Genomic DNA, 26,509 nt, shown 5'->3' with positions numbered 1-26,509 from the left:
CAGGGAGTTGGATCAAGACTGAACAAACTCATTTTCTATTGGCCCTTTAATACTCCTGACAGAATCTTATTCTGAATAGTCTGGGTGAGATTTGAATCTACCTTCTTGAATAAAGTAACCACTTTGCCACAAGTTCCTTTATAGATTCAGTATTGGTGTGATTTGTTTTTAAATTCTGCAAAACAAAAGCCAGAGATGCAAGAGAGTTCTTTCCTATCATTTCCAGTTTGAAGTGTTGTTTATTTTAAATTTTCCTGAATGTGTGAATAACCATTTTTTAAATGTCACACACTTTTACATACAAATCTTGTGACTATTAAATTGAACAGTCACGACTGTTGGATGGTGTAAATAATTTGCCATTAGTTCTGACATTCAGTTTACATTTTTTGAAAATCAAACTCCTGCAATATATTTTCAGGTTACAAGTTAAAGAAACTAGAAAGCTTGTTTATACATAAAAGGAAGCTACAGCTAGTTCCCTTACCTCCCCCCTTCACATGCGTACTTCCTGACATCATGACGTACAGTTTTGGCAACTTCCTTGCAGTCCAAAACATATCAGGACACTCACAAAACACATTATTTTGACAAATTAGTGTTTTTCTTTTAATCTGTATGTTGTCAAACAAGATTTTTTTTGGTCATATATGTCCACTTTGTCGCTTTGCGAAAATTCACATCAAAATAATATTTACGTCTATTGAGTAATCTAATTAATTGAATAACTCAGCATGCATGAAACGTTTTGAATCATCAGATTTCTTTTTGGTCCCACGTAACTGATTTCAAGAAAGTTGATCTGGGCCAATAATAAATAAGAGCTGGAATAAAGGTATTCAGAGTGATAAACTTTATGGGATTAGACAGTACAGAGACAATCCAGGTAACTATTGGCATAATAACAAGAGTGTACGTGTGCACATGATTCTTTTTCCCCAACTAGGATAGTGTAAGGACCTGCTTGACTTAATATCTATGTGCATAAAAGAAGCACTTAGTACTGCTGTGTATAAAAAGTATCTGACGTAAATCAATATGACCACCTTAAGATCTTGCTATAACACATGAAGGCAGATCAAAAGAAGATTACTAATAAGTGATTGTAGCAATGTGTCAGTGCTGGGCAGCATTAAATGGAGCTTGTACCATGATGAAGAACTGATCAGTGAACTGGCATTAAGAAACAGACCTATGGGAAAATACAAAGAAAATATTGCGGAAGCTGGATGTCTGAAATTACTGGAGAAACTCGACAGGTCTGACAGATTTGTAGAGGGAAAAGCCAAGTTAATGCTGTGAGACCAGTGATCCTTTGTCAGAATTGAAAATAGCTGGGATGGGGTGATGTTTACACTGATAATGGCAGGTGTGTGGGTGTGAGTAGAGTACATGAACGGTATCCAGAGAGAGAGAAAACAGGGATAGCTAAGCAAAGAGATTGCTGATGATAAGCTGAGAGAGAAATAAATGTTGGGAAATGGGCCGGATGTGCTGGGAGAAACCCTGACAAATCAGGACCTCTGGCTGGGGAGGGGCCAGGTAACAAACATGGAGGACTGTTCATGTTCTGGAATTATTTTAAAAATCCTTGTTAGTCCTAAGGTAATGTATCAAGACGGAAGATTGAGGGATTCTTTCTCCAGCTTGTGTTGAGCATTACTGGAGCACTGCAGCAAGCCCAAGACAGGATTGTTGCCATGGGAACACGGTGGTGTGTTAAAGTGGAAGAAACTGGAAGCCCAGGGTCATTTTTGTGGACAGAATGTGGCCCATCCTGATGGGGTTGAGCGTGTACAGGGATGGAACAATTGTGGTGAAGAGGAGATGGCTGGTGCCTGCAAACTGGAAGTTTTGAAACCGATGCAAAACATCAGAAGAATCTCAGATGAAAACGGAGAGGAACTGGACAAGGGGAGAAAAAAATTGAGTCAGGGTAGGAAAAGATAGTTACGTGGGGCAAGAACAGGCAGAAACAATGGCTCTACACAGGCAGTCCTGAGTGGGGATTTTGGGAAGAAGGTAAGAGTGGGCTGTGTATGTAAGGTAGACTGTTATGGGGAGGTCCCCAAATGATGATGATGATGATGTTTACAGTGGTGGGCAGAAAAATCTGATGTTTTATGGTGGGTGATGGACCAGGGGAGATAGCAGGAGGTGTTTGAGAGTTGGCGCTCAGCCTTGTTAAGGTAAAGATCAATCTTCCAATATTCCATACAACAACAGCACCAACCTTGTCAGCAGGTTTGATTACAAAGTCAGAGTTGAACCTGAGAGCAGCGAGATCAGTAAGTGCAGAGGGAATAAGACAACTGATGTCACATCAACAATTCTCAATGAACAGGTTGACTGCAAGTAAGAAACCAGAGGGAGGGGACTAGGACGGTGAGTGTTGGAGATGGGTGACGGGAGTTTATGGGTTGGGGAGTCTGCCCAGTTTATTACCCTCCCCCCATCCATAGATCCTATTTCATGTGCTATGTACTGGATAAATAACCTAAGTTTTACTTCTGGAGTTGTTGTACCTAGTTATCTTTTTTATAAAACTTATTTAATATTATATAACTAACAATTCTGCATGAAAATGTCATCAAAAGAGTTTGAGATGCTCTTTGCTGTCGGTCTTTCCTATTTCCTTATTAGGATCACGAATCTGTGAAATTCACTATCCAAATTTCAATGGATTTTGAGATATTGAATAAGTCTAAGGAGGACATAGATTTTTAATTAGTGATGGATTGAAGGGTTATGGACAGTGGGCAGTAAAATTGGTTTGAGGCCAAGACAAGATCAGCCATGGTCATATCAAGTAGTGGAGCAGGCTGAAAGGGCTGAATTACCTAATCCTGCTCCAACTTCTTATGTTCTTGTCTTCTCATGTTCCCATTTACTGTTCACATTATTGAGAGATAAGTAGAACCATAGTCTGCTGAAAGCAATCTCAGCTTATTGATTGGTCAATTAATTCCTTGAAAACCATCTATCAAACAATAACAAGGAGAATAAGTGAAAATGACCCTAAAATGTGACAGATCTCAAAGGCTGATGAAAAGTTGTTGTGATGTAGAGAAAGGAAATGTAAGAATTCTCCAGTGTGCAATCACATTGGACGCAAAACATTAGATCATTGGGTGAAATATTGCTTGTTTTTAAAATAACAAGATAAAGGAAAAAAATCTCTTGGAATGGTGCCTTTTAAGAGCTGTGATGCACATGTTAATTAATCCTTTTCGCAGATTCTGACCTAACCACAAAGTCTGCTGTAATACATGTGGATTTCCTTAATATTTAACTGCCTTCCATTGTCCGATACAAAAACTGTTGTTTTTCTTTCACGTGCAAAGGGCACATTTCCTCATGTTCAGCTTTATATTATATATATATATATATATATTTATATAAATAAAATACATATAATTGGTTCACACATTTTTAATATATTGGAGTATTTTGACAATTTTTTAAAGTTATATTAAACATACAAATTGCTACCGTGACTTGTTGTTCAGTCTTGTGAGAACTGTGAGAATTGTTTGCTGCTTAATCTGTACACACTTCTAAAGTTAAAAATCACACAACACCAGGTTATAGTCCAACAGGTTTAATTGGAAGCACACTAGCTTTCGGAGCGACGCTCCTTCATCAGGTGACACTATCCGAAAGCTAATGTGCTTCCAATTAAACCTGTTGGACTATAACCTGGTGTTGTGTGATTTTTAACTTTGTACACCCCTGTCCAACACCGGCATCTCCAAATCATCACCTTTCTAAAAGCATGTTTACCTGAGATTGTCTCAATGATTGGAGAAATAGATTTGTTTCAGATATAAGTGAGATTAATTTCAATATTGTTTTTTATGCATCTGAGATTCTGATTTAATCTTTTCATATGGAAAAAAAATCAGCATTTTATTGGCAAAATTGACAATTCAAAATGCTGAATATGCCATAATATATGCCATTAAACTACTTCAGAATTGTGAAATATTTGCTTTAATTTTATATTAATATAGGATCTTTAACAAATAGAAATCAAGATCATTGTTTAGACTTTGAATATAGTTATTGGACTGCAGAATTGAAACAAAGAATATTATCCTTATGTATAAAGCAGAATTTTTAACTGTAAAGAAGGGTCTCATTAGCATAATAACTTGGCTATTCCTTCAGCTGGTTACAAATACAATGCAATTTAATGCAATTGTATTTCCTTTCTCTGTTAGCTATCACAATCTTACATTGGATTGGTGTAGCCTGAATCTTAATTGCATAAAATTGACTCTAACAACAGTAATGGAAATAAAATATGATTTTCCTCTCGAATTCCAGACTTTGTAACAATGTAAGTTTTTCCCAATTATTACTGTAGGTTGTCCCTTTGAGTTCAGAGTTAAAATACATTTGTTGAAGCAGAGTAGAAAGGGCTCTACCATGCATTTCACATACGCCGCATCAGAAAAGAGAGTGCTAGTTGTGGCTGGCCCAAAGTGCCAGAAAATGCAATCTTTCGCACCAGTGTTCCTGGCTTTGAGTGTAAATTTCATTAAAATATTCACTGAATTAGAAATAAATACTTTATCTTCACAATTTATACTTTATGTACAAAGTAGCCACAGTTTCCTGGAACAGCTTTATCTGTCATTACTTTGTTGTTGGGGGCCCTTATCTTGTTGAAATGAACCCCCTGCAAAAATTCTTGGAAATGTTATTTAAAAACATTGCAGCAAGCATAATAGAGATTCAGGGACCACAGAATTGGCGCAGCCAATGACTTATCCAATTTGTGTCAGTTAAGGAGAACAATATTGGAATGGGCTTAGACATAAGAGTTCTGAATTTCAAACCATTACGTAACACTGAACTTAATCATTTGCAGAAAATTATTTGAGTTATGTTGAGAACTCAGTTGGCGTTTTAAGTTTACAGAATCATTCTAAGCTAATGGTTTCTTTACTATTTATTTAGAACGTGACATAAATATCCTAAAATGCTTAAAAGCTGTCTGATTATAAGATTGGAAGCCTGATAGGAGAAATAACAAATGAACTTTGGCAGGTTGTTGGGTGCAACATATAAGAGGTCCATGTTTTTCTGATTTATTCCACTTCTTGATGGGAGTCACAAAATAAAAGGTTAAACTTCTTTTCACCCTAGCTTAAAGTGGAGTACTGTTGTGAACCTCTGCTGGCTTTGTAGACACCCAAGAATTGCTGTAAGCAGCACTGCCAGGCCAAAGCTGTTAGCTGCCTCAGACACTCGTGCTCACCAGGTTTATTCAGATGAAACTCTGCACAATTTTGCTCATGCCTTGGAAGGTTAAAATTGGAAAAATGTTACTAGTGTAGGACCATAGGAAGACATAGGAAGCAGTAAAACCATTGAGAAATCTGAAAACGCAGATAAGGACTTAAAGAAAATAAAGGAATTGCCAAACCAGGAACCAAAACAGGTCAGTGAGCATAGGATTCATGCATGAACAGAATCTGATGGAGTATGGGCACAGGTAATATTTACATCTCATATTGTGCTCATATTTACATCTTCCGTACTGCTCTGGTGATCATAATTTTTATTCCAATAGCAACAACACTTCTGATTCATGAGTGGGAGGATTAAATTTATTAGAAATTAAGTTAATGGTACTCAAATTGACTTTACTCAGGGACTTTATAGCTTTGTAAAATAGATGACTTTTATCTGATGGAAATGCTTAGGCCAAAAACACAGGTTACTGAGGTGAAGGTGCATCTATTTTTAAATAGTCCATGAATAGGGATTATTGCTATGTTGTCAGAAAATTTCTGAGAGGCACGCATCATGATATCTTTAATCTCTTTAGTATTAGATCAGTTTCCCATGATCAAAACAGAATGACTTTCCTGATAAGATGTTCCTTCAGACATGTATGTGTATTCTTTAAGGTTATACAAAATTTCACCATTATAAAGAACTTATATTGTTATGAGGGCAGTGCACAGTTGCTTATGTAATAAGTTACCCATTACCACAGGGCTTTTCTTTTCCCCTTGTCCACCTTTCTGAAGCTGCTGGCTTATGGTTCCACAGGCATGCACAGCTCCCTTTTAACTTGTTCACTAAGTTTTTTTTGCAAGAACTTGGGTGGTTAATGTTATTGTATCAGACTGCTCAACTATGGAATGCATTATAACCAAGCTTGATATTGCATTTACCAGTGCAAATATTCTCCAACTGATCTAGAAAACCAACTGTAACTCTATGATGTCCCCAAACTAATAGCTATCCTCATTCACCACAGACTGAAATTCTGGGAACAGTGCTATGGAAGTAAAAATAAAGACATGATAATGCAGAAAGTGTAAGGTCATATAGTTATACAGCACAGATGCAGGCTCTTTGGCCCAAACTGGTCCATGCCAACCAAAATGTCCATCCACACTAATCCCATTTCCCTCCACTTGGCCCATTATCTTCTTTCATATGCATGTACTTGTCCAAATGCCTTTTAAATGTTGTTTGTGTACCTGCCTCTACCACTTCTGCTGGCAGCTTATTCCATATGTGTACCACCCTCTGTGTAAAAAAAAGTTGCCCCTCAGAATCCCTTTTATTATTTCTCCTCTTACCTTAAATTGATGCCATCTAGTCCTCAATTTCCCAACCCTGGGAAAAAGACGGAGTGCATTCACCCTATCCATGCCTCTTATGATCTTAGACACTTCTATAAGATCCCCGCTCAGTTTCTTATGCTCTAAAGAAAAAACTCCTAGCTTGTCCAACCTCTCCCTGTAACTCAGACTCTTGGGTCCTGGCAACGTTCTTGTAAATTTCTTCTGCAGTCTTTCCACTTTAATGACATCCTTCCTCTAGCAAGATGACCAAAACTGAACACAATAATCCAAATGCAGCCTCACCAATATCCTGTGCAACTGTAACGTAACTTCCCAACTTTGGTACTCAGTGCTCTGACTGATGAAGACCAGTGTGCCAAAGCCTTCTTTACTGTCCTCTCTACCTTTCAGAGAACCATGCACCTGAATTCCAAGGTCCCTTTGTTCCACCACACTCCTTAAGGTCCTACCATTCAACATGAAAGGTATGAAGATCAGCTCAGGATCTATCATGTTAAACCAAGAAAGTAGATAAGAAGACAGATGGCATTTGTGGCAAGTATCCACAGAGTTTGCAATTGTTATGAAATGTTATAATTTTGGTGTTTTTGATGTTCAGCTGAAATACATTTCAATTCAGATGGATGTAATGAGCAGAGGTGGCATGATGGCTCAGTGGTTAGCACTGCTGCCCCACAGCGCACGGACCCAGATTCAATTCCATCCTTGAGTGACTGTCTGTGTGGAGTTTGTACATTCTCTCTGTGTCCTGTGGGTCTCCTCCCACAGTCCAAAGATGTGCAGGTTAGGTGGATTAGCTGTGCTAAATTGCCCATAGTGTCCAAGGATGTATAGACTAGGTGGATTGGCCATGGAACATGCAGGGTTACATGGATGGAATGGGTCTGGATTGAATGCTGTTTGGAGGGTTGGTGTGGACTCAATGGGCCAAATGGCCTGATTCCATACTGTAGGGTTTCAATGAACAGTTGTGCTTGTAGTAGTGAAGTTGTCATGGCTCTAGCTAAGCATTCATAAGAATATGATTTCAAATCCACCCATGGTATGTTGTTAAAATTGAATTGGATATAACAAGGACTGCTATACTGGAAGTAAAATGTTGCTGTTCTAAGTCAGCAAAGTAATTCTGCTAGTGTAGATCAGTGCCACTTTTTCTTTGAACTATTGTCCAGTTTTGTGTACTGCACTCTGACATGTGTGGATGACACTACAAACTTGACATAATCAAGTTCTCTGCTGCCTTTGTCCAAAAACAGTCTGTTTACAAATTCTTCCATGGTGTCGCCTCTCCCAATTGCTGCAAACTCCTGGAGTTCCACACCTTCATGAGATAAGGTTTTGCATTCCTCTAAATTTGTCTGCTTGAGTAATTAAAAAAGAACTCTTTCATGATATATGGCAAGAAGAACATTTCCTGTCCGTCCCTAATTGCCCTTGAGAAGGTGGTGGTGGGCTGCCAGCTGCAGCTTTGAAATACTGTGGTGCATCTGTTGTTGACATACACTCTGCTTAAGGAAGGAATTCCAGGACTTTGACCCAGTTGCAGTGAATGAGCTGCAATATAATTCCCAGTCAGGATAGTGTTTGCTAAGAGGGGAGGTAGCAAATGGGTGGTGTTCATTTGTGTCTGCTGCCCTTGTTTTTCTAGATGATAGAGATTGTGGACTTTGAAGGTGCTGTCAAAACAAGATTCCCAGGTTCTTTCACTGCACATAGTAGCTTGTGCATACTGATGGAAAAATTGCACCTTCAAGATTGTGGATGTGGTGCAGTGAAATTATGCTGGGTCAAGCTTATTGAATGTTGAAGTTGCTGTCATCGAAACAAGTGAAGAGTATTCCATCGGACTCCTGACTTTGGGGAGACAGGTAGTGAAATATTATCTGCAGAATTCCCAGCTTCACCTACAGTTATAGCCCCAGATTTTGCCTGGCCCAATTCAGTTTCTGGATGATGGTGATCTCAGGACATTGGTGGCACAGGATTCAGTGATAGTAATGCTGTTGAATGTAAGAGAAATAGTTAGGTTCTCCCCAGTTGGAAATGGCCATTACTTGGCATTTGTGTGGGGTAAATGTTAGTTGCCACTTATCAATCGAACTCTGAATGTTATTCATTTCTTACAGCATGAGGACATAAACTGCTTCTGTAATTGAGGAGTTGTGGATGGTATTTAACATTGTGCAACCATTTGTGAACAGCTTCATCTCTAACATTATCCTGGACACATCTCCAATTTTAATTGATCTATCATTTGTGGCCTTGTTTTCACCCGCCAGGCCTTAGACTCAGGAATTCTAATTCTTTCTTCATCATTTGTCTTCCATTAGTCTACTTCTTTGATTAAGGTTTTGGTCATCTGCCCTAATTCTCTCAATGTGGTTCAGTGTCATATTATGTTTTATAATATTCCAGTAAACTGTCCTGGGAATTTTATTGTCTTTAAGTTTCTACCTAACTACAGTTGATGTTGTCCTGGTCAATATTGAAAGAATGAGGGCTATAAGTCGAATCAAATGTAAGTTGTGTTGCAGTCAGCATGTTGGGAAAATCTAGCATAGCATTAAAAGTATCCTCAAAGGAGCCTTGTACCACACATATGCTTTTTGGCATATGTTGTAAGAAAATTCTGTGCCATTCTGAAACACATTCTTAAAGGCAGTTATGTATTTTTTTAATATCAAGACTTACATTGTAATGTAACTATAAATTCTGCACAGTTTGTCCTGAAACAAGAATGCCTTAACAGTAGTTCCCTATGCATGGTTGTAAATAGATGTTATTTGAATGTGCATATAGTGGTATGAGAGATTTATGATGGCAGGGGAATTATTTTTTCCTGACTGTGACTTTTGTTTACATTTTGGTTTTGAAAATCAATGAAAGAGACTGAAGTGTAACTTTAAAAAGTCAGGTGAATATGTCATCTACCTACTTTGATGTATTTCTAAGAGTCGAAATATTTTAGATACTTTATGAGATTTCGCCGAAAGTGTTGGAAGAATATAATTTTACTTCACAATATTATGTAAAATATTGCATAATTTAATTGAATTTTGCAAAATTTTCCAGAACTTCTAGAGCACGATTCCCTTATTTCTAAAACAGGTCTGTTTTAATGAACAGGCCCCTGACAATATGTCTTTAAGCTGTGTTTTCTCTTCCTTAGAAAAGGTGGCTTCTGCATTCTGTTGAACATATCCTCGACATGCTTAGACTGCAGCGTGTGTGGGACTACATGGGCTAGGGTTGGCACTTCACCTTTAACCTGCCAGGAACCTCAAGGTCTGGTTGCCTAGTGAGCAGGCATAATGCTCAGTGGTCTAGTTAGGAGCATTGGAAGTGGAGAATGGAAGAGATAAAGGAGATTTGCCGCTTGAAAGACTTGTGCACGTGCTGCTAGTTGACATTTACCTTACTTACTAACTTGCCTCCCACATAAATAGTTCACTCCTACTGTGCAGAAAGCAGTGGGTGAATGTCATGACCTATATTTTACAGTCTGTTTCAACTACCATGCATGCCAGTTCTTCAATATGCAATTCTCAATTCAATCCTCAGGACAACATACCACTGAAGTGCCACCATTTCATTTCTCTGCGAATTGTATAAATGCAACAAATATTTGTTGATGATGTGTGGTTTGTGTCCTATCATGTATATATAATCCATTGTGATTTTTGAAATGAGGCTGTTCCCTGAGTGCGAAGTTTGGTGGAAGACTCTGGTTAGGTTGCATAAGGCAGGTAATTCCTGGTGGTTGGTCACTAGGTAACTTTACAACTGTTCATTACATGTAATTGGCTGCCTGATTTGCTCCTCTGACCTTCTTCCTTGACCACTTCTTGAGCCATGAAGTAGACTGACTGACTGGATTGGACAAATATAGTGTCACCTTGAAAGCCTTATCTGTTCTGTATTCTGTTGTAGCCTAGCTGAATGTGAAGCAATGTCAATAGATGTTGTCACCACTGTAAAGTGTGAATCCTACAAATAATTACATGTAGGAAGAATCCCACAGCATGTTATTTGACTGAATGTCTTTTAAAGGGTTTCATCCAGAGATAGAACAAAGTGTATGTGCTGTCTCCATTGACATTGAAAATTGCAAAAGAGGTTTGCAACTGGAATTGAAGGCATGATTTTCATAGCTAGTTAGTCTCCGAAGTTTGGGCAGAGCACTGTTGATAATAGTGAGCACTGCTTGTCTTTATTGATGTTTAATACCAGTGTTTTCACTGAGCAATGTTCTTTCATCTATTCTTTGGTATGCTTTTTCCTCTAAAAAAATGAATTGAAAGTATTGGGAATGCAAAAAAATGCTGCATGCTTATTTGAATATAAAATTATGGTGAATATGAAATTCAAGTGAATTCAAATGTAATCAGTTAGCTCTGAAATCTCTTGGGATACCATGAGGATATGCAACATGTGAAATAAAATTTTCTTGTTGTAAAGTTATCACGCCAAAAGGAGAAAAACCTAGACACCTGAAATAGGGAAGTTGCCAATAATTAAAATTGTAGCTATATTACCCCAAGCCCAGTAATTTAAATTTGTCCCCAACTGCATATTTGAGGTCTCCATTATATTTTTGTGGTATTTTCAATTGTTTAGCAAGTAGTGGTAAAGGAAACACACAATACTTGTTTAAAGATGGAAATTATATTCCTGACATCTGTAAAATTGGAAAATAATAAAATCCCTATAAGTATTTAATGAATTGTGTTTTACCAGGTGCTGTCTATAATAAGCCAAGCACAGGTCAGCAAAAAAATGTTAGAGACTTCAAGATGTTTAAAACATAAGAAAAATTAAAGTAAACTTAGCTGTCACTGCTCTCCTCATTTGAACTATTGCTTTCACTCTCAGGCTGCAGACATGACGACATCAATAAACATACCATCCATGAAACTCTCAACCTCATAGTTGCACTATAGTGATGCTGGCTGCAACTCAGTCTCTGAACTGGTACCTCCAGTTGATGAAATTCCCTGTATATGTGGCTGCTGAACACAAGAAGCACAGGCCTTCAGATGCACAATAAGCAAACTCTAGTAATTATTAAACTTTGAAATTTAATAATGTAAAAGCCTAAATCTAATGATTAGTGTATTATTATGTATTTTTTTCATTATTTTTTGTATTTTGTATTTACTTGGAATTATTATTTGTAAAACCTACCTCCATTTCATCCTTGGAAGCAGCAGAAGTTGAATTTTAAATAAACAAATCTTTGATAATGAAATGTTCTTTGCATTCATCATAATGACATGTAGTCACCTAAGGTTCATTAAACAGAGATCTCCCTAACTAAAGCGGGCATAAGGTGGGAGCAGCTGATGATTGCAAGAGCAAGGATCAGAAACAATTTATCTTCATAAATGTTATCCGCTCCTTTCAGTGCCTCCTTGGGTTGTGGTGCAATGGACCCAGGAGGAAAAGTGAATGAGGAGAAACAAGGAGCCCTGCAGGATTCATTATGGATCTGCTCTGTTCCAAGTTTGAAATTAAGATATGCGGTACAGGCTATGTGTATCTATTGTCAAAAGTTGTAGGCTCCATTTAATCAATATTAGTACTTCCTAAATTCCCACTATGCAGTGGGTGAGCTGCCACTAACCAGTATGCGTAGCTGACAACTTTTCCCCCATACAGATATGAGACACAAACGTAAAATTTTTGGGGCCTTTTGTCCATGTTAGCGGACATCCATGCTACTTACTGCTCCCACTTTATGCCTGTTTTGGGCAATAATAGAATTTTTGGCTGATGTTTATTCACATTAGTGAGGGTATTAGAGCACAAAACCATTCAAGATATAAATCTAATCTAATCTTAATCGCAGGAAGGGTTAGGGTAAAATTGCTACTGCTTCAGCTTTCACTCTTACCAGGAAGCTACCAGAAGATTCTTTTGACATTGTATGCTTTTATTGTCCTGTCATTATTTCAAGTCCTTCAGCAGCTGAAATCTAAAAGTGAGTTCAGTGAATTAAAGTTGTGCCCCATCATTCTTTGATGCTGGTGTTCTGTACAATGTAAATTGATGAGGCTGGCACGCAGTGTTGAACTCCAGCGTTGTCACATTGACGCTGTACAAAATAACTTCTGTGTGAAATTGGTTTATTATTGTCCTGCTCCCCTGTGTTATGGTACCGGCCTCATTCGTGAAGTAGGGCGGATATGCTACATTAGCAATTGCAACTGATAAGCAATTGTGCAACTGTTGAAAGGTTTTTAATTATAATTTTTTTCAGATTCAGGCCATGAACTATCCTCATTAGCTTTGGAAAAAGGAGTCATTGTATGGGTTGAGCTTTCTTCCTGCTTTTGTGCTGGTTACATAATGACCATTGGTAATCAATGACAGCTGTTTGCTTTGATGTTGTGGTACTCTCTCATTAAATTTACAACAATGATAACAAATATATTTGTTTGATTTAATAGTCTGGATTTTCTGTTTGAAATTTCAATTCTGGCATAAACTATTTAAAACAAATAAAGTTTATTATCAGTGTTATAATAATGCTGAATGGAAAATAATGCTTGTTAGATATTCTAGACTGGAAACTGTAGCCTGAATTGCATGGGTTCCTCTTGTAATTCTGCCTTAACCTTGGAAGCTATTTCTATTGGGCTGTATTATCCAGGCTGGGTTGTTTTGGAATTTACTGGGAGACACCATTGAAACTTGTCAAGGTTTTTTTGATAGCACCAAACTCATGACCTTTACCACCTAGAAGGACAAAGATAGCAGATGTGTTGAAGTACCACCTACAAGTTCTTCCACCTTGTTGCACATTGTCTCTATCTGCATTCCTACATTGCCACACAAAAAAAATAGGGCAGGTATCCAGTCTATCAGCACCTGACTCCTTAAAGCCTGTCCACCATCTACAAGGCACAAGTCAGGAAAGTGATGGAATATTTCCCACCTGTCTGGATGAATGCAGCTCCAACAACACTCAAGAAGTTTGACACCATCTGGGACAAAGCAGCACGCTGACTGGCATCACATCCACTCCCTCCACCACTGGCACTCAGTGACAGTAGTGTGTATTATCTATAAGAGCACTGCAGGAATTCATCAAAGATCCTTAGGCAGCATCTTCCAAACCCATGAACCTTTCCACCAAAAGGATAAAGGCAGTTTCATGTTCCCTTCCAAGCCACTCACCATCCTGATTTGGAAATATATTGCAGTTCTTTCACTGTCGCTGGGTCAAACTCCTGGAATTTCCTCCCTGATGGCATTGTAAATCAATCTACAGCAGGTGGACTACAGCGGTTCACCACTACCTTCTCTAGGGCAACTAGGGATGGGCAATAAATGCTGACCCAGTGAGCGATGTCCATGTCCCACAAATGAATTTGAAAAAAAGCCATCTGCCATATTGAAATACAACATTAAGAGTCAATTGAGTTTGTTACCTATTCAGTTAACCTGGATAAAATGCTGTTCACCCTCTGAATGGGCAGGCTGTTTTTTAAAAAACGATGTGTTTACGGAGGGGTGGGTGAGAAGGAAGGGATGGGTAAGTACTTTAGTGGGGGTATCCTTCATGCATTGGGAAAAATCCCCTTCCTTCCTATGCATTTGCTCTCCAAAAGGCAATTCCCTGACCAAATAGCCTATGGAAAGTCATCGACACTGTTCTAGCTCCCTCAGAGCCAATTCTCAGAATGAACAGGATTTCTGTTACACCTGTTCTTTTTTTTGTTTTTTTTTGTTCAGGATGACGGACACTCCTGTTTTTTTTTGTTTTTTTTCTATCCACACTCCCGCCTAACTGCGGTAGTGCTTATTTTTTCCCCAGCACCTATGGTGTGTGTGTGTGCAGGTGTGAGACACAGTGAAAGACACAAAGTGCACGAATCTTTATTCAATTTCCACCACCAGGAAGATAGGAAAACACCCGGGTGGCCAGTGACAAGCAGTGCCCTTCACATCAAAACAGTGAAGGGGAGGGGAGGGACTAAATCAAAATAGAGTTGGAGGGGGAAATAATGCACTCCACTTCCTGCGGCGCCCACCTCTCCCTGAACATCTCCAGGGTGTTGGTGGACACCGCGTGCTCCTTCTCCAAGGACAGCCGGGCTCTAACGTAACCGCGGAAGAGGGGCAGGCAGTCAGCCCTAACGACCCCCTCCACGGCCCGCTGCCTCGACCTGTTGATGGCCAGTTTGGCCAGGTCCAGGCGCAGACCCACGAGGAGGTCTTCAGACCTGCCCTCCCTCCTCCGTACCGGGTGCCTGAAGATCAGGAGCGTGGGACTGAAGTGCAACCAAAAGCAGAGGAGGAGGTTTTTAAGAAAATCAAAAAGGGAGACTACTGTTCTCATGTGTTAACCAGGGGTTCCTGATTGGACAGATTAACAGCCCCAAGCAGGGAGCTCATATTCTATGAGGTCCACCTGGCTGACCTCTTTACAATAACCACATCCTTCCCCTTCTGAGTCTGAAGACATAGGCCGGTTGTTTTATTTGTAGCTCCTGGGCGTTTTAGCACTGGGTCAGGTTCCTCCAACTCTGCCTCTGATATGGGCAGCATGTAACACTCAGTAATTCATCTCTTATGCTCAGAGTGTCTCAGAAGAAATTCATTCTCTTCTTCAGGCAGCAAAGGTGTTGAGGCAGCAACATCCACTGTGTCTATCTCAGATCCTGAGGTATCTTCAACGCTTGACGGAAAGGGAAGAGCCAGGAGTTCTAGGACAATCAGAAAGGCTGCCGAGGAGCCGGGCATGTTTTTCTCCCACATTGCTTGCGAGTTTGCAGCTTTCATATGGTCCAAGTGCTTGTACAGGACCATTGCACCTACCTGAATGTTATAAGTCACCAGACCTTTCTCTTACCCATGCAGGGCCATTCTATGGTTCCTACACTAAACTTCATCCCCTGAATTAAACTGCCTCTCTCGTTTAGTGGAGTCTTGCATCTGGCATTGGTGTTCCTGATACAGTTCTGCCCTCCTCTGTCCCAAGTCTGGGAAGATCAGATTTAACATGGTGCAGAGTCTTCTCCCCATTAGCAACTCTGCTGAAGCTGTCCCTGTAGTTGCATGAGGTGTGGTCCTATAATCAAATAGGAACCAGGGCCACTTGGTGTCTAGTGAAACTGCAGGCTGGTTCTTGAAGTCTGGGCTCAGTTGGATTGGCAAGGGTGTCCACATCCATAGAATACCCTGCAAAGCATATGCTGCACTTGCAAATGACAAAGCCAGTTTGAAGTCAAGTTGGGCTTCAGCTAGTCAGTGATTTTGCATGGTAACATCATTAATCCCATATTCCAAACTGTCTCTCAACATCTCATTAAGGGTTAACTCAAAGTCACATGCCTCTGCTAGTCATCTTAACCCCATCAAAAATCCCGATATGGATTCCCCTTGTTCTCGAATTGTCTAATGAAACCAATAGTGTTTCAGAATTAGAGGAGACTTGGGGTCATAAATTCCTTAAATAAATCCATCAACTCTTGAAAGATTTTAGTATCTGGTGACTCAGGGAAAGTGAGGCTCCTAATAACTGAAAAAGCTGCATCCACCAGCTGTCAGGAGAATTACGCATTACTTTCCATCTGCCCTAATGTTGTTTGCCGGGAAAGAAATATTGCATTCTTTCCATATCCTGGGCCCTGACTTCAACGGCAGGATCGAACATGTCAAACTTCCCAAATTAGGGAATGATGCCAGAAATGCTTACTCCAACTTAAAGATGACTGTTGCAAGTGAATTTCTTCAGGAGTATGCTTTTCGCTCATTGCCACTGAAGTAACTCCACAGAGGCCGGTGTCCTGTCACCAAGAATCCCTTTAATTACACGTGGAGAGTCCTTGACATTGATCCAGCTCCCTCAGAATGAACAGGATGTCTGACTTTTATCTGTCAGCCAGAGCTCCCTGACTGGTACAGATAAACAGCCCCAATCTATCAGACTTTTGAGTGGATCTTTTTAGTGTTAATGTTGATCTCTCTCTGCACCTTCTTGGCAGCTGTCTCCTGCACTCCGTTCAGTTCCTCTGATGCACTCCTATACTACAGTCTGCCTGTAAAGGATGTAGGACAACACTTTTCACTGTACCTCAGTACATATGACAAAATAAATAAAATCAAATTAAATCAAATCAATCAGGGAACTCACGTTCTTTGAGGTCCCCTTGGCTGAGCTTGTTACAATCATTATTGAATGTATAGTGGTTGGTGAATGACAATGTCAGTTTATTAAAAGAAGGGAAGGTGAAGTAAATCAAAACAGCTATGCATGCTCCACAGTGCGTTCTTCTCATGGGTTATTGATGTGCTGACTAAGCCAGCATTTATTGTCCAATTCAAATTGCCAGCAAGGTAGTGGAGAGCTACCTTCTTGAACTGCTATAGTCCTTGGATGGGAGAAGTCACACCACAAGGCTGTTCGGAAGGCAGTCCCAGAATTTGACCCAATGACGGTGAAGGGTAAAATATTTCAAAACCAGGATGATGTGGAGCTTGGAGGGGAACCTGCAGGTGCTGGTGCTCCCTTTCTGCCACAGCATCCTGCTGTATTCAGATGTGCAAAACCTGAGAGAAATTCAACATTTGTTGTTACTGTGGAAAGACTTCATCTGGCTTCTTCAACAGTTCAGGCAGATTTGCTTTTTGCCTTTTTAAGGATTTTCAGGATGTAAAGGTCTTCCCTTTAATTAAACTCTAAGCTGTCTCTTGATTTAATTGAGACGATATCCTGGAAATGAATGACTAAAATTTCCTGGATGTCGAATGTCTGCCCATTCAAATTTTGAAAAGGTCATATGCAAACCAAGTCAATTGCACAGTGTTGTTTAAGTTTGAATTATTTCTTCCTCGCCTAAAAATGACAGAAATGTCAGCAACAAATACTAGAATCTGAACTGTGAACATTTGTTTAAAAATACTGTTTGATGTATATTTGGCACATACGACACTGTGAAAGACTCCATATTGGCCTTATCATTGTTTTCATAATATGGAATCAGTAATGTAAATGCAATTATTTCAACAATCACATATAGGAATAAGCAAAATAGTATTACCCTGGGTAGAGATGTAGCCACTTCCTGGGATTCATCCTTCAATTAGCTATATTCAATTCTATCTATTGCCTGCTTCTCTCCTGTCTCCTTTACTGCCATACCTTTAGATTATTCTCTGGTCCAGGGTCTGAGGCTCCGTTACTGTTCACTTTACTTTGCATGCAAAAGCATGAAATTAGTATCCAAACTCACCTTTGTATTGTACAATGACAGGAATGGGAGCAAGTATTTTTCGCCTAGCGGGTCTGCTTCACCATTCGATATCATAATTGCAAAGTGCCAATTCCCATACCTGTCGTGTTCCTTTAAACATTTGTATTTATAAATCTGTTCATCTCCACTTTAAATCTACTAAATAACTGAGCTTCCATGGCCTTAAGGGGCAGTCTATTCCAACGATTCACAATCTTCTGAGTAAAAGAAAAATTTTCATTCGTGTGAATTCTCCCTTATTTTGACGTTGTTGCCCCCTGATTCTAGACTCCCCAGCTAAGGGATACATATTACCTGGATCTATCCTATCTGTCCCTTTAACTGTTTTGTGGGTGTATAGCAGATCACCTCTAATTCTTCTAAACTCTAGCAAATGCAGGCCAGTTTTCCCAATCTTCCTCAGATAATCTTGTCATCCTGGGAAAACTTCTGATGGAACATGCATTGCACACACTCTGTGGCAATAATATCCTTCCTAAGGGGAATAATACCGCACATAGACTCGGAATGCAGTCATACCAAGGTTCTGTACAATTCAAGCAAGGCTTTGCTAATCTGGTACTTGAACCCGCTTGTAAAGATTTTCATTTACTTAACGACTTCCATGAACACCAGATGCCTCAAAGTGTCAATTTACAACCAGTGAATTACTTTTAACTTGTGGTTGCTGTTGTAATATAGGGATTGTGACAGTTAATATGCACATAGCAAACTCCCACGAACAGATGTGTGATCATGATCAAATTTTTTTGTGTGATGTTGATTGAGAAAAGCGATGGGTACAACTCTGGGAATAACTCACTCCCCTGCTCTTGTTTACAATAGTGCACAGGGCCTGGATTTTGTGCTTAACCTGAAAGCCCGCTCCTCTAATAGTGCCGCAGTCTCTCAGTACAGTACTGGAGCATCACCCATGTTTATCTTGCTGAAGTCCTGGGATAGGCTTGAACCTATAAAGTGCAAGAAAAGTGCAATTAACTGAGCCACTGGTGATACAATGTGCTTTCATGGTCCTGTTACCAGTACTTCTCACAATATGATCAATCTGTTTCAGCTTCATAAGAAATAAGAGCGGGAATAGGCTATTCAGTCCATCAGGCCTCTTCTGTTATCCAGTAGGATCATGGCTGATCAAATTGTGGTGTTTGCTCCACTTTCCTAACGGTAACTAACAGCCCTTAACTTCCTTTCTGTCAATGACCTGTCAATTTTTTGTCAATCCTGTAGTCAATGACCTGGCCTCCACTGCTTCCTGAGAATTCTCAAGACTAACAACAGTCTGAGAGAAGAAATTCCTCGTTTCTGTATTAAATGGAAGTTCTCTTATTTTGGAATTGTGTCTCAGTTCTGGAGTTCCCAAAATGAAAGGAAGCATCCACTCAGCATCTTACCTACCAAGTCCTCCCTTAATTTTCCAGAAGGTCACCTGTCATTCTTCCGAACTTCATTAAGTATACTTGCAACCTGCTGAGCCAATCCTCATAAGTCAACTTCACTGTCCCAGAAATCAGCGGAACGAGTGTTCTCTGAACTGCTGCTATTGCAATTATATCCTTATTAAATAAGGTGGCCAAAACCATACACAGTATTCCATGTGTAGTCTTACTGATACCTGGTACAGTTGAAACAACACTGCTTTATTTTTAATCTATATTATCCTTGCAAGAAAGATGAACATTCTGTTTATCTTCTGAGCTATTATCTGCATAAAGATACCTGGTACTCTACAGAATCTTTCTATTTGAATAGCATACTGTTTCTGTTCATCCTACCAAATTGAAAATCTCACATTTTCCCACATTATTCTCTAACTGATCATTTTTGCCCAACTCACTTAGTCTGTGTATATTCCTCTGCAGACCATTTGTATCCTTCTCACAGCTTGTTCTCATACCAGTTACATATTAGCAAATTTGGCTAAAGTGCAGTCTGTCCCTTCATCAAAGTCATTGATTTAGAATTCCCAACCTTTGATTTGGACTTATTGCCCATTTGATCAGTGCAATCTATATGAGAATAAAGTTTGCTCATGATTATTACAGTATCTTTCTTACAATTCACTACTAATTCTTGATTTAAACTGTATCCTACGGTGTAATACTGCTGGCTGCTCAAGGTCTAACCAGTGACCTCTTTCCTTTAGTATTTCTTAACTCTAGCCAAACTGATTCTACACTTTAATCCATCAAACCAAAATAATTTCTCACCATTGTACTGATCTCACTCTTCATTAACAGAGCCACCATGTGAAGTGTCAAATAGCATTGAATATTCAGGTCTCTGCTTCGGTAACGTCCTGCCTTGTCTGTGTAGTAGCTCTCATGTTAATTAATAAAAGGCAGTGACACACTAGTATTGTCACTGGGCTTCTAAACCACACGCCCAGGCTAATGCTCTGATGACATAGACTTAAATCAACTATGGCTGGTAGTAACTTTTTAATTCATATGGTAAATATGGAATTTTTGAGAAGCTGGCCTAATGATAATCACACAACAGTTATCAATTGTTGTAAAAAGCAACCTGCTCCACTAATGTCCTTTGCACAAGGAAAATCTGTCATCCTCACTTGGCTTGACCCATGTGTGACAGCAGACTTACAATAATGTGGTTGACTTCTACCTGCCCTCTAGATAGGTGAAGCAGGGCATTCAGTTCAAGGACAGCTGAGATAGACAACATATGCTGGCCATGCTGGCAAGGCCCACATCCCATGAACAAATAAAACATACAATACTCATTCATATCAACGAGTGCTATCAGTTCAGCTCTCTTGATACAAAATGCACTGTGCATTCAGATATGGAGCCTCTAATTCTGACTTCACACCATTTTTGTTAAGTCTGACTATCCTGTGGTGCACTGTTAGATTTGATACTCAGATTTGTACTTTTAGATCTGCTGATGGTAAATCTGGGCAACGAAACCTCATTCGGTGCTGATATTGGGACCGTGAAACCGCAATGAAATCTAAACCTTGAGTTCAGTTCAGTTTTTAGCAAATGACTAGGTGCCACCTCTACCGACAGAGCCTTTCATTTAAAAAAAAATCTTTAATAACTAGACCTCTTTTTGTATCATGTTGAGAAAAGTAACATTGTGTTCTGTAAAAAAAAACTGCATCCTTAGGTTACTGATATATACCTCGCAGAAGAATAAAGGACTTTTATTTTCTTTTCAGAGGCGTGGAGCTATCTCATTTGACAATCCTGATCAGAATGCTCCATGTGTTCGCATGCTAGGTAAGATTTTTATTTACAAGCTCAGTATGCAGAGTTTAAAATTTAAATCTGGATTGTAATCAGTCCTACTTTTTATTCCAGGGCTGTGGCTGATTATAGAATATTACAGCCCGGCATGTAGAAAAGGCAAAGTAGCCAACATACCTGCTCTTGATTGCTATCTGATAATCTTTCTTGGAAAGAGTTTGTCTGTGTCTGATAAGGATACACTTGTCTTGACTATAAGTTTAGAAATTCAGGGCTCACCATGATTTGCTGGGAATCCAATTAACCAGATTGCTTAAACTAGCTCCAGGAACTTTATCATGAATTTCTAATTGATAATAAAATCCGAAGTATTTGACTAATATCTTTCAGGGACGTGGTCCTGGGAGCTTTGTGTGGTTTTTGCCTGTAAGACCATAAGACAAAAGAACAGGAGTAGGCAGAACAGCCCATCAAGTCTGCTAAATAAAAACCGAAAGAACTGCAGCTGCTGTAAATCTGACAAAAACAGAAATTGCTGGAAAAGTTTAGAACTGAGGAAGCGTCACCAGACCTAAAATGTTGACTTTGATTTCTGTGCACAGATGCTGCCTGACCTGCTGAGCTTTTCCAGCAATTTCTGTTTTTGCATCAAGTCTGCGCCCTCATTCAAATGTGATCATAGCTGATCTGACCATCTTCAACTCTGTATTCCTGTCCTTTCCCTATAACCATTGATTCCTCTAAGGATTAGAAATCTGTCTATTTCAGCCTTGAGAACTTAACAACTGAGCCTTGATAGCCCTCTGTGGTAAAGAATTCCACAGATTCATTCCTTCTTATCTCTGTCTTAAATTGGTAACACTTCATTCTGAGATTATGTCAGCTGATCGTGGACTATTCCAGAAGATAAAACTGCTTCTCCACATCTATCCTGTCAAGCCCGCTAAAAATCTTATATGTTTCAATAAGGTCACCTTTCATACTTCTGAGTTCCAATATGGAAAAGCTTCTCAACATTCACTCATAAAAAAACCCTCCATACCTTTGATCAACCCTCCTTCGATAGCTCAGCTGGTAGAGTGGAGGACTGTAGTGTATCACAAATCTGTCATCCTTAGGTTGTGGGTTCAATTCTGGCTCGAAGGAGCCTGAGCTGCTTTTGTTGTGGGCGGCACGGTGGCTCAGTGGTTAGCACTGCTGCCTCACAGCACCAGGGTCCCAGGTTTGATTCCAGCCTCAGGCGACTATCTGTGTAGAGTTTGCACATTCTCCCAGTGTCTGTGTGGGTTTCCTCCAGGTGCTCTAGTTTCCTCCCACAGTCCAAAGATGTGCAGGTCAGGTGAATTGGCCGTGCTAAATTGCCCATAGTTTTAAGTGCATTAGTCAGAGTGAAATAGGACTGGGTGGGCTACTCTTCGGAGGGTCAATGTGGACTTGTTGGGCCGAAGGGCCTGTTTCCACACTGTAGGGAATCTAATCTAAATCCAGTGAACCTTCTCTGTATAGACTCTAATACTAGTACATCTTTTCACAGTAATCCGCTATGGGTTGACTTGCATAGTTTTAGCAGGCTTTCCCTAGTTTTAAACCGTATTCCTTTTGCAATGAAGACCAATATGCCATTTGATTATCTTATTACCCACTGAACCTGGATGCTAACTTGTTATAAATGAAGACTCTCAAATTCCTCTGTGGTGTAAATTTTTTCATTTAAATAATATTCAGAAATTCACCTGTAAAGTATTTGACATCCAAATTAGTTAATTGACCAGAATAGACATAGCTGGGGAATGGCAATAGGTTGCAGCTGTAGTATATAGGAATTGGTGAATGCCATTGTAATCCATGATGATGGCTTTGGTCAAAATTGTTGGCTGCTCAAGGAACATCAGCTTAGAATTGGTGAGCTGGAGTCTGTGCTGTGGACACTGGTACTCATTGGGGAGGGGGAGAGGTACCTGGAGAGTGTATTTCAGGAGTCAGTTACAACTCTTAGATCAATAACATCAACTTTGATTCTTGGCCAGGTACAGGAGGGTATGACTGTGAGTATGGGGATCTAGAACTTAGCTTTGGAGGAGGCTCAGCCAGTGCCTTAATTATGATTTGGAGATGCCAGTGATGGACTGGGGTGTACAAAGTTAAAAGTCACACAACACCCCCCACAGCACTCCGAAAGCTAGTGTGCTTCCAATTAAACCTGTTGGACTATAACCTGGTGTTGTGTGATTTTTAACTTAGTGCCTTAATTAAATTGGGACAAGATTCTTGCTGCTGGTACGGCTAAGCGCACGGACTGCAGTGAGGTTGAGCAAACTGATATTAGCAGCATGGTCCAGAGTGCTGTTCAAGTAGGGGAAGAAAAGAGAAAAATAGGAGTAATAGTGGATGGAATAGTGGAATAGATACAGCAAAGACAGAGAGTTTCGAAGGCTGTATTGTCTACCTGGTCCAATGGTCCATGACATTTCTTCTGGCCTGGAATGGAATTTGGAGTGGGAAAGAAGGATCCATTTGTCATGGTCACTGTAGGTACCAGTGACATATGTGGACATAGGAGAGAATTTCTGATGAGGGATTATGACCAGCTTGGGGCTTAAGTTAAAAAGCAGAACCACAAAGGTAATAATAATGATTACTACCTGACACATGTGCAAATTGGCATAGGGTAAATAAGATTAAAAAGGCAAATGCATGGCTGAAAGTTTAATGCAGGAGAAAGGGCTTTCAATTCATGTAACGCTGACACCAGTGAAGGGAAAGATGGAGCTTTTCTAGTGAGATGTGCTTCACTTGAACCATACTGATACCAGTGGCCGAGCAAATTACATAACCAGGGTGTAGATGGGGCTTTAAATTAATTTGTGGTGGGAGAGAAGGGTTCAATTGAAGGGAAGTTTAGCAAGTCAAAAAGAAGCAAGAGAGCAGAGGTGCAGCGTAGCGAAGAGGTAAACAATTATCAAAGTGTGACAGAAAGGAGTAGAAAATACGCAGAACAGTGCCACAGAAATTTGAAGCAGGGAGAGTAATAATGATGAAAAGTCAAAGCTTAAGGCTCTTTATGTGAATACACACAATATTTATAAGAAGAGAGGTGAAAGAATGGCGAAGGAAGGAAGTCAAGGGTGGAAGTCGTCTATAGACCCTGAAGAGTTACCTCACTGTAGGACAAGGTATAAATCAGGAAATAATGGAAGCAGGTAAAAATGGCACTATGATTGTCACGAGTGATTTCAATCTGCATATTGACTGGACGGATTAGCTGGACAAGGGCAACATGGAAGATGAATTTCTGGAGTGTATCAAGGATTGCTTCTTAAAGCAGTATGTTACAGACCTATTGGGGAACAGACTACTTTATATCTAGCAATGTGTAATGAGGTAGGATTCATCAGAGGTCTCATTGTTAGGGATCATCTAGGGGATAGCAATTACAATATAGTAGAATTTCAAATTCAGTTTGAGAGCGAGCAACTCAAATCTCAAGCCAGATATTCTATAATGCTTAACAAAAGTTTATTTCTTTCAAAGGGAAGGATTCTATGAGGAGGATGAACTACATGTGATTAACAAAGGTGGTCAAGGAAAGTATCCAATCTAAAACTAAGGCCAGAGGACAGGGTATGTTTTAGGAACCAGTTGCAAACAACAAAAAGATAATAGAGAGGGAGAAAATTGACTATGAAAGTAAATCAGCAAGAAATACGAAAACAACCAGTGAAAGCTTCTACAGGTATATAAAACAAAAGAAAATAACTAAAGTAAGGGTGGGACCCTTGGAGGATGCAACTGAGAAATTGATAACAGGGAACAGTGGAGAACACTGTAAAGATCCCAAAGAGAAAAGATAAGTAGAGTGCAAATAGGAGAAAAGATTTTGTAACAATCTCTATCACAAGAAATGAAGTATTTAACAAACTAATGGGATTAGAGACAGACAAGTCATCAGGACCTGGTGGTTTGCATCCAAGAAAGCTGCAGAAATGCTGAAGGCTTTGTTTAAAATATTCTAGAGCTCACTGGGTCCTGGGATAGTTCGCGCAGATTGGAAAATAGCTAATGTGACCCTTTTTTCAAGAAAGGATGGAGTCAGAAAGCAGGCAACTATAAGTTGGTTAACCAAATGTCTGACATTGGAAAAAGGCTAAAGTTCATTATTAAACAAGAAATAGCAGGATGTTTAGAAAAGGTTAGTGCACTCAAATAGATCCAACATAGTTTTGTGAAAGGGAAATCATGTTTGGTAATTTGGTTACAGCTCTTTGAGTACAACAAGAAGATTTGATAAAGGTGAACCATTAGATATTGTGTATTTGGATTTACAGAAGCCATTCGAGAAGCTGACACATTAAAGGATTATTGCACAAAATAGGAGCTACAGTATTGCTGATATGTATTAGCACAGATGGAGGATTGGTTAACACACACAAGGCAAACAGTTGGGATTAATAGGTCTTTCTCAGGTTGAAAAAAAAATAATGAGTGACGTAACAAAAGGATCAGCCACAGGGCCTCTATGATTTACTATACATGTTGGGGTGGGGGCGCGGTCAGAATCTATTATAACCAAATTTACTGATAGTACAAAAATAGATGGGAGGATATGTTGTGATTAGGACATAAGGAATCATACAGAGAATATATGGAGGTGGAGCAAAAACTGGCAGGTGGAATTTAATGTAGAAAACTGTAAGGTCATGCACTTTGGTAGGAAGTTTCAAAAGGCAGAGTAATGTTTAACTACAGAGAAACACCAAAATAAAAGTGCAGCACGGAGGTACCTATGTGTTGCTGTGCGTGAAACACAAAATGTTAGCAAATAGACACAGCAAATAATTAAGAAGGCAAATAGAATTTTAGTTCTTATTGCCAAGAGGTTGGAGTTCAAAAAAGGCAAGTCTTGTTAAAACTGTCTTGGATGTTATTGAGGCTGCGCCTGGTGTCTGGTGACAATTTGGTTCCTGTATTTAAAAAAAGATATACTGGCATAGGAAACTGTTCAAAAGAGATTCAATAGGCTGTTTCCTGGGATGACGTTGTTACTTATCAAGAAGCAGCTAAACAGGTTATTCCTTTATTCATTAGAGTTTTGAGGAATGAGGAATGACCTTACTGAAACATATAGGATTCTGATGGACCTTGACAGGTTGGATGTTGTGACGGTGTTTCCTTCAGTAGGAGAATCTCAAACAAGAGGACATAGTCTATTTTCCACCAAGCTGTAAGGCAATGTGCATGCACAGCCACTGTGAGGTCCTGCACATGGTGATCAGCAATGGCACCCCAATCACAGCATTAACTTCTAGTTCTGGAAGTGAACCACAGAGTCGTGCAGACCCAGAATGAAAATTAAGAGGGAATGCTGGACATAGTTCCAGGATAAGGTGATGCTCATTTTAAACGGAGATATTGGGGAATTTCTTCAGCC

The 26,509-nt window shown here is 39.6% G+C and overlaps 1 protein-coding gene across 3 annotated transcripts in view; it reads left to right on the top strand.

The window, feature by feature from the left end:
• LOC122547509 (3',5'-cyclic-AMP phosphodiesterase 7B-like) overlaps positions 1-26,509 on the top strand; it is a 171,105-nt gene that overhangs the window by 4,037 nt on the left and 140,559 nt on the right. For 2 of the 3 annotated variants that reach the window (XM_087981965.1, XM_043686129.2), the window contains exon 2: positions 21,054-21,114. In XM_087981965.1, coding sequence (XP_087838091.1) covers positions 21,054-21,114 — 61 coding nt within the window. Of the gene's footprint in view, positions 1-18,926; positions 19,037-21,053; positions 21,115-26,509 lie in introns of all 3 variants that reach the window. The other variant, XM_087981962.1, reaches the window with a different exon arrangement.

This window comes from Chiloscyllium plagiosum, unplaced genomic scaffold, assembly GCF_037043375.1.
Source record: "Chiloscyllium plagiosum isolate Xiang-an unplaced genomic scaffold, Cpla_swu_hap1 HiC_scaffold_3, whole genome shotgun sequence".
Lineage (NCBI taxonomy): Eukaryota > Metazoa > Chordata > Chondrichthyes > Orectolobiformes > Hemiscylliidae > Chiloscyllium > Chiloscyllium plagiosum.
The sequence above is the reverse complement of the archived record's forward strand: the minus strand, read 5'-3'. Positions and strand labels throughout refer to the sequence as shown.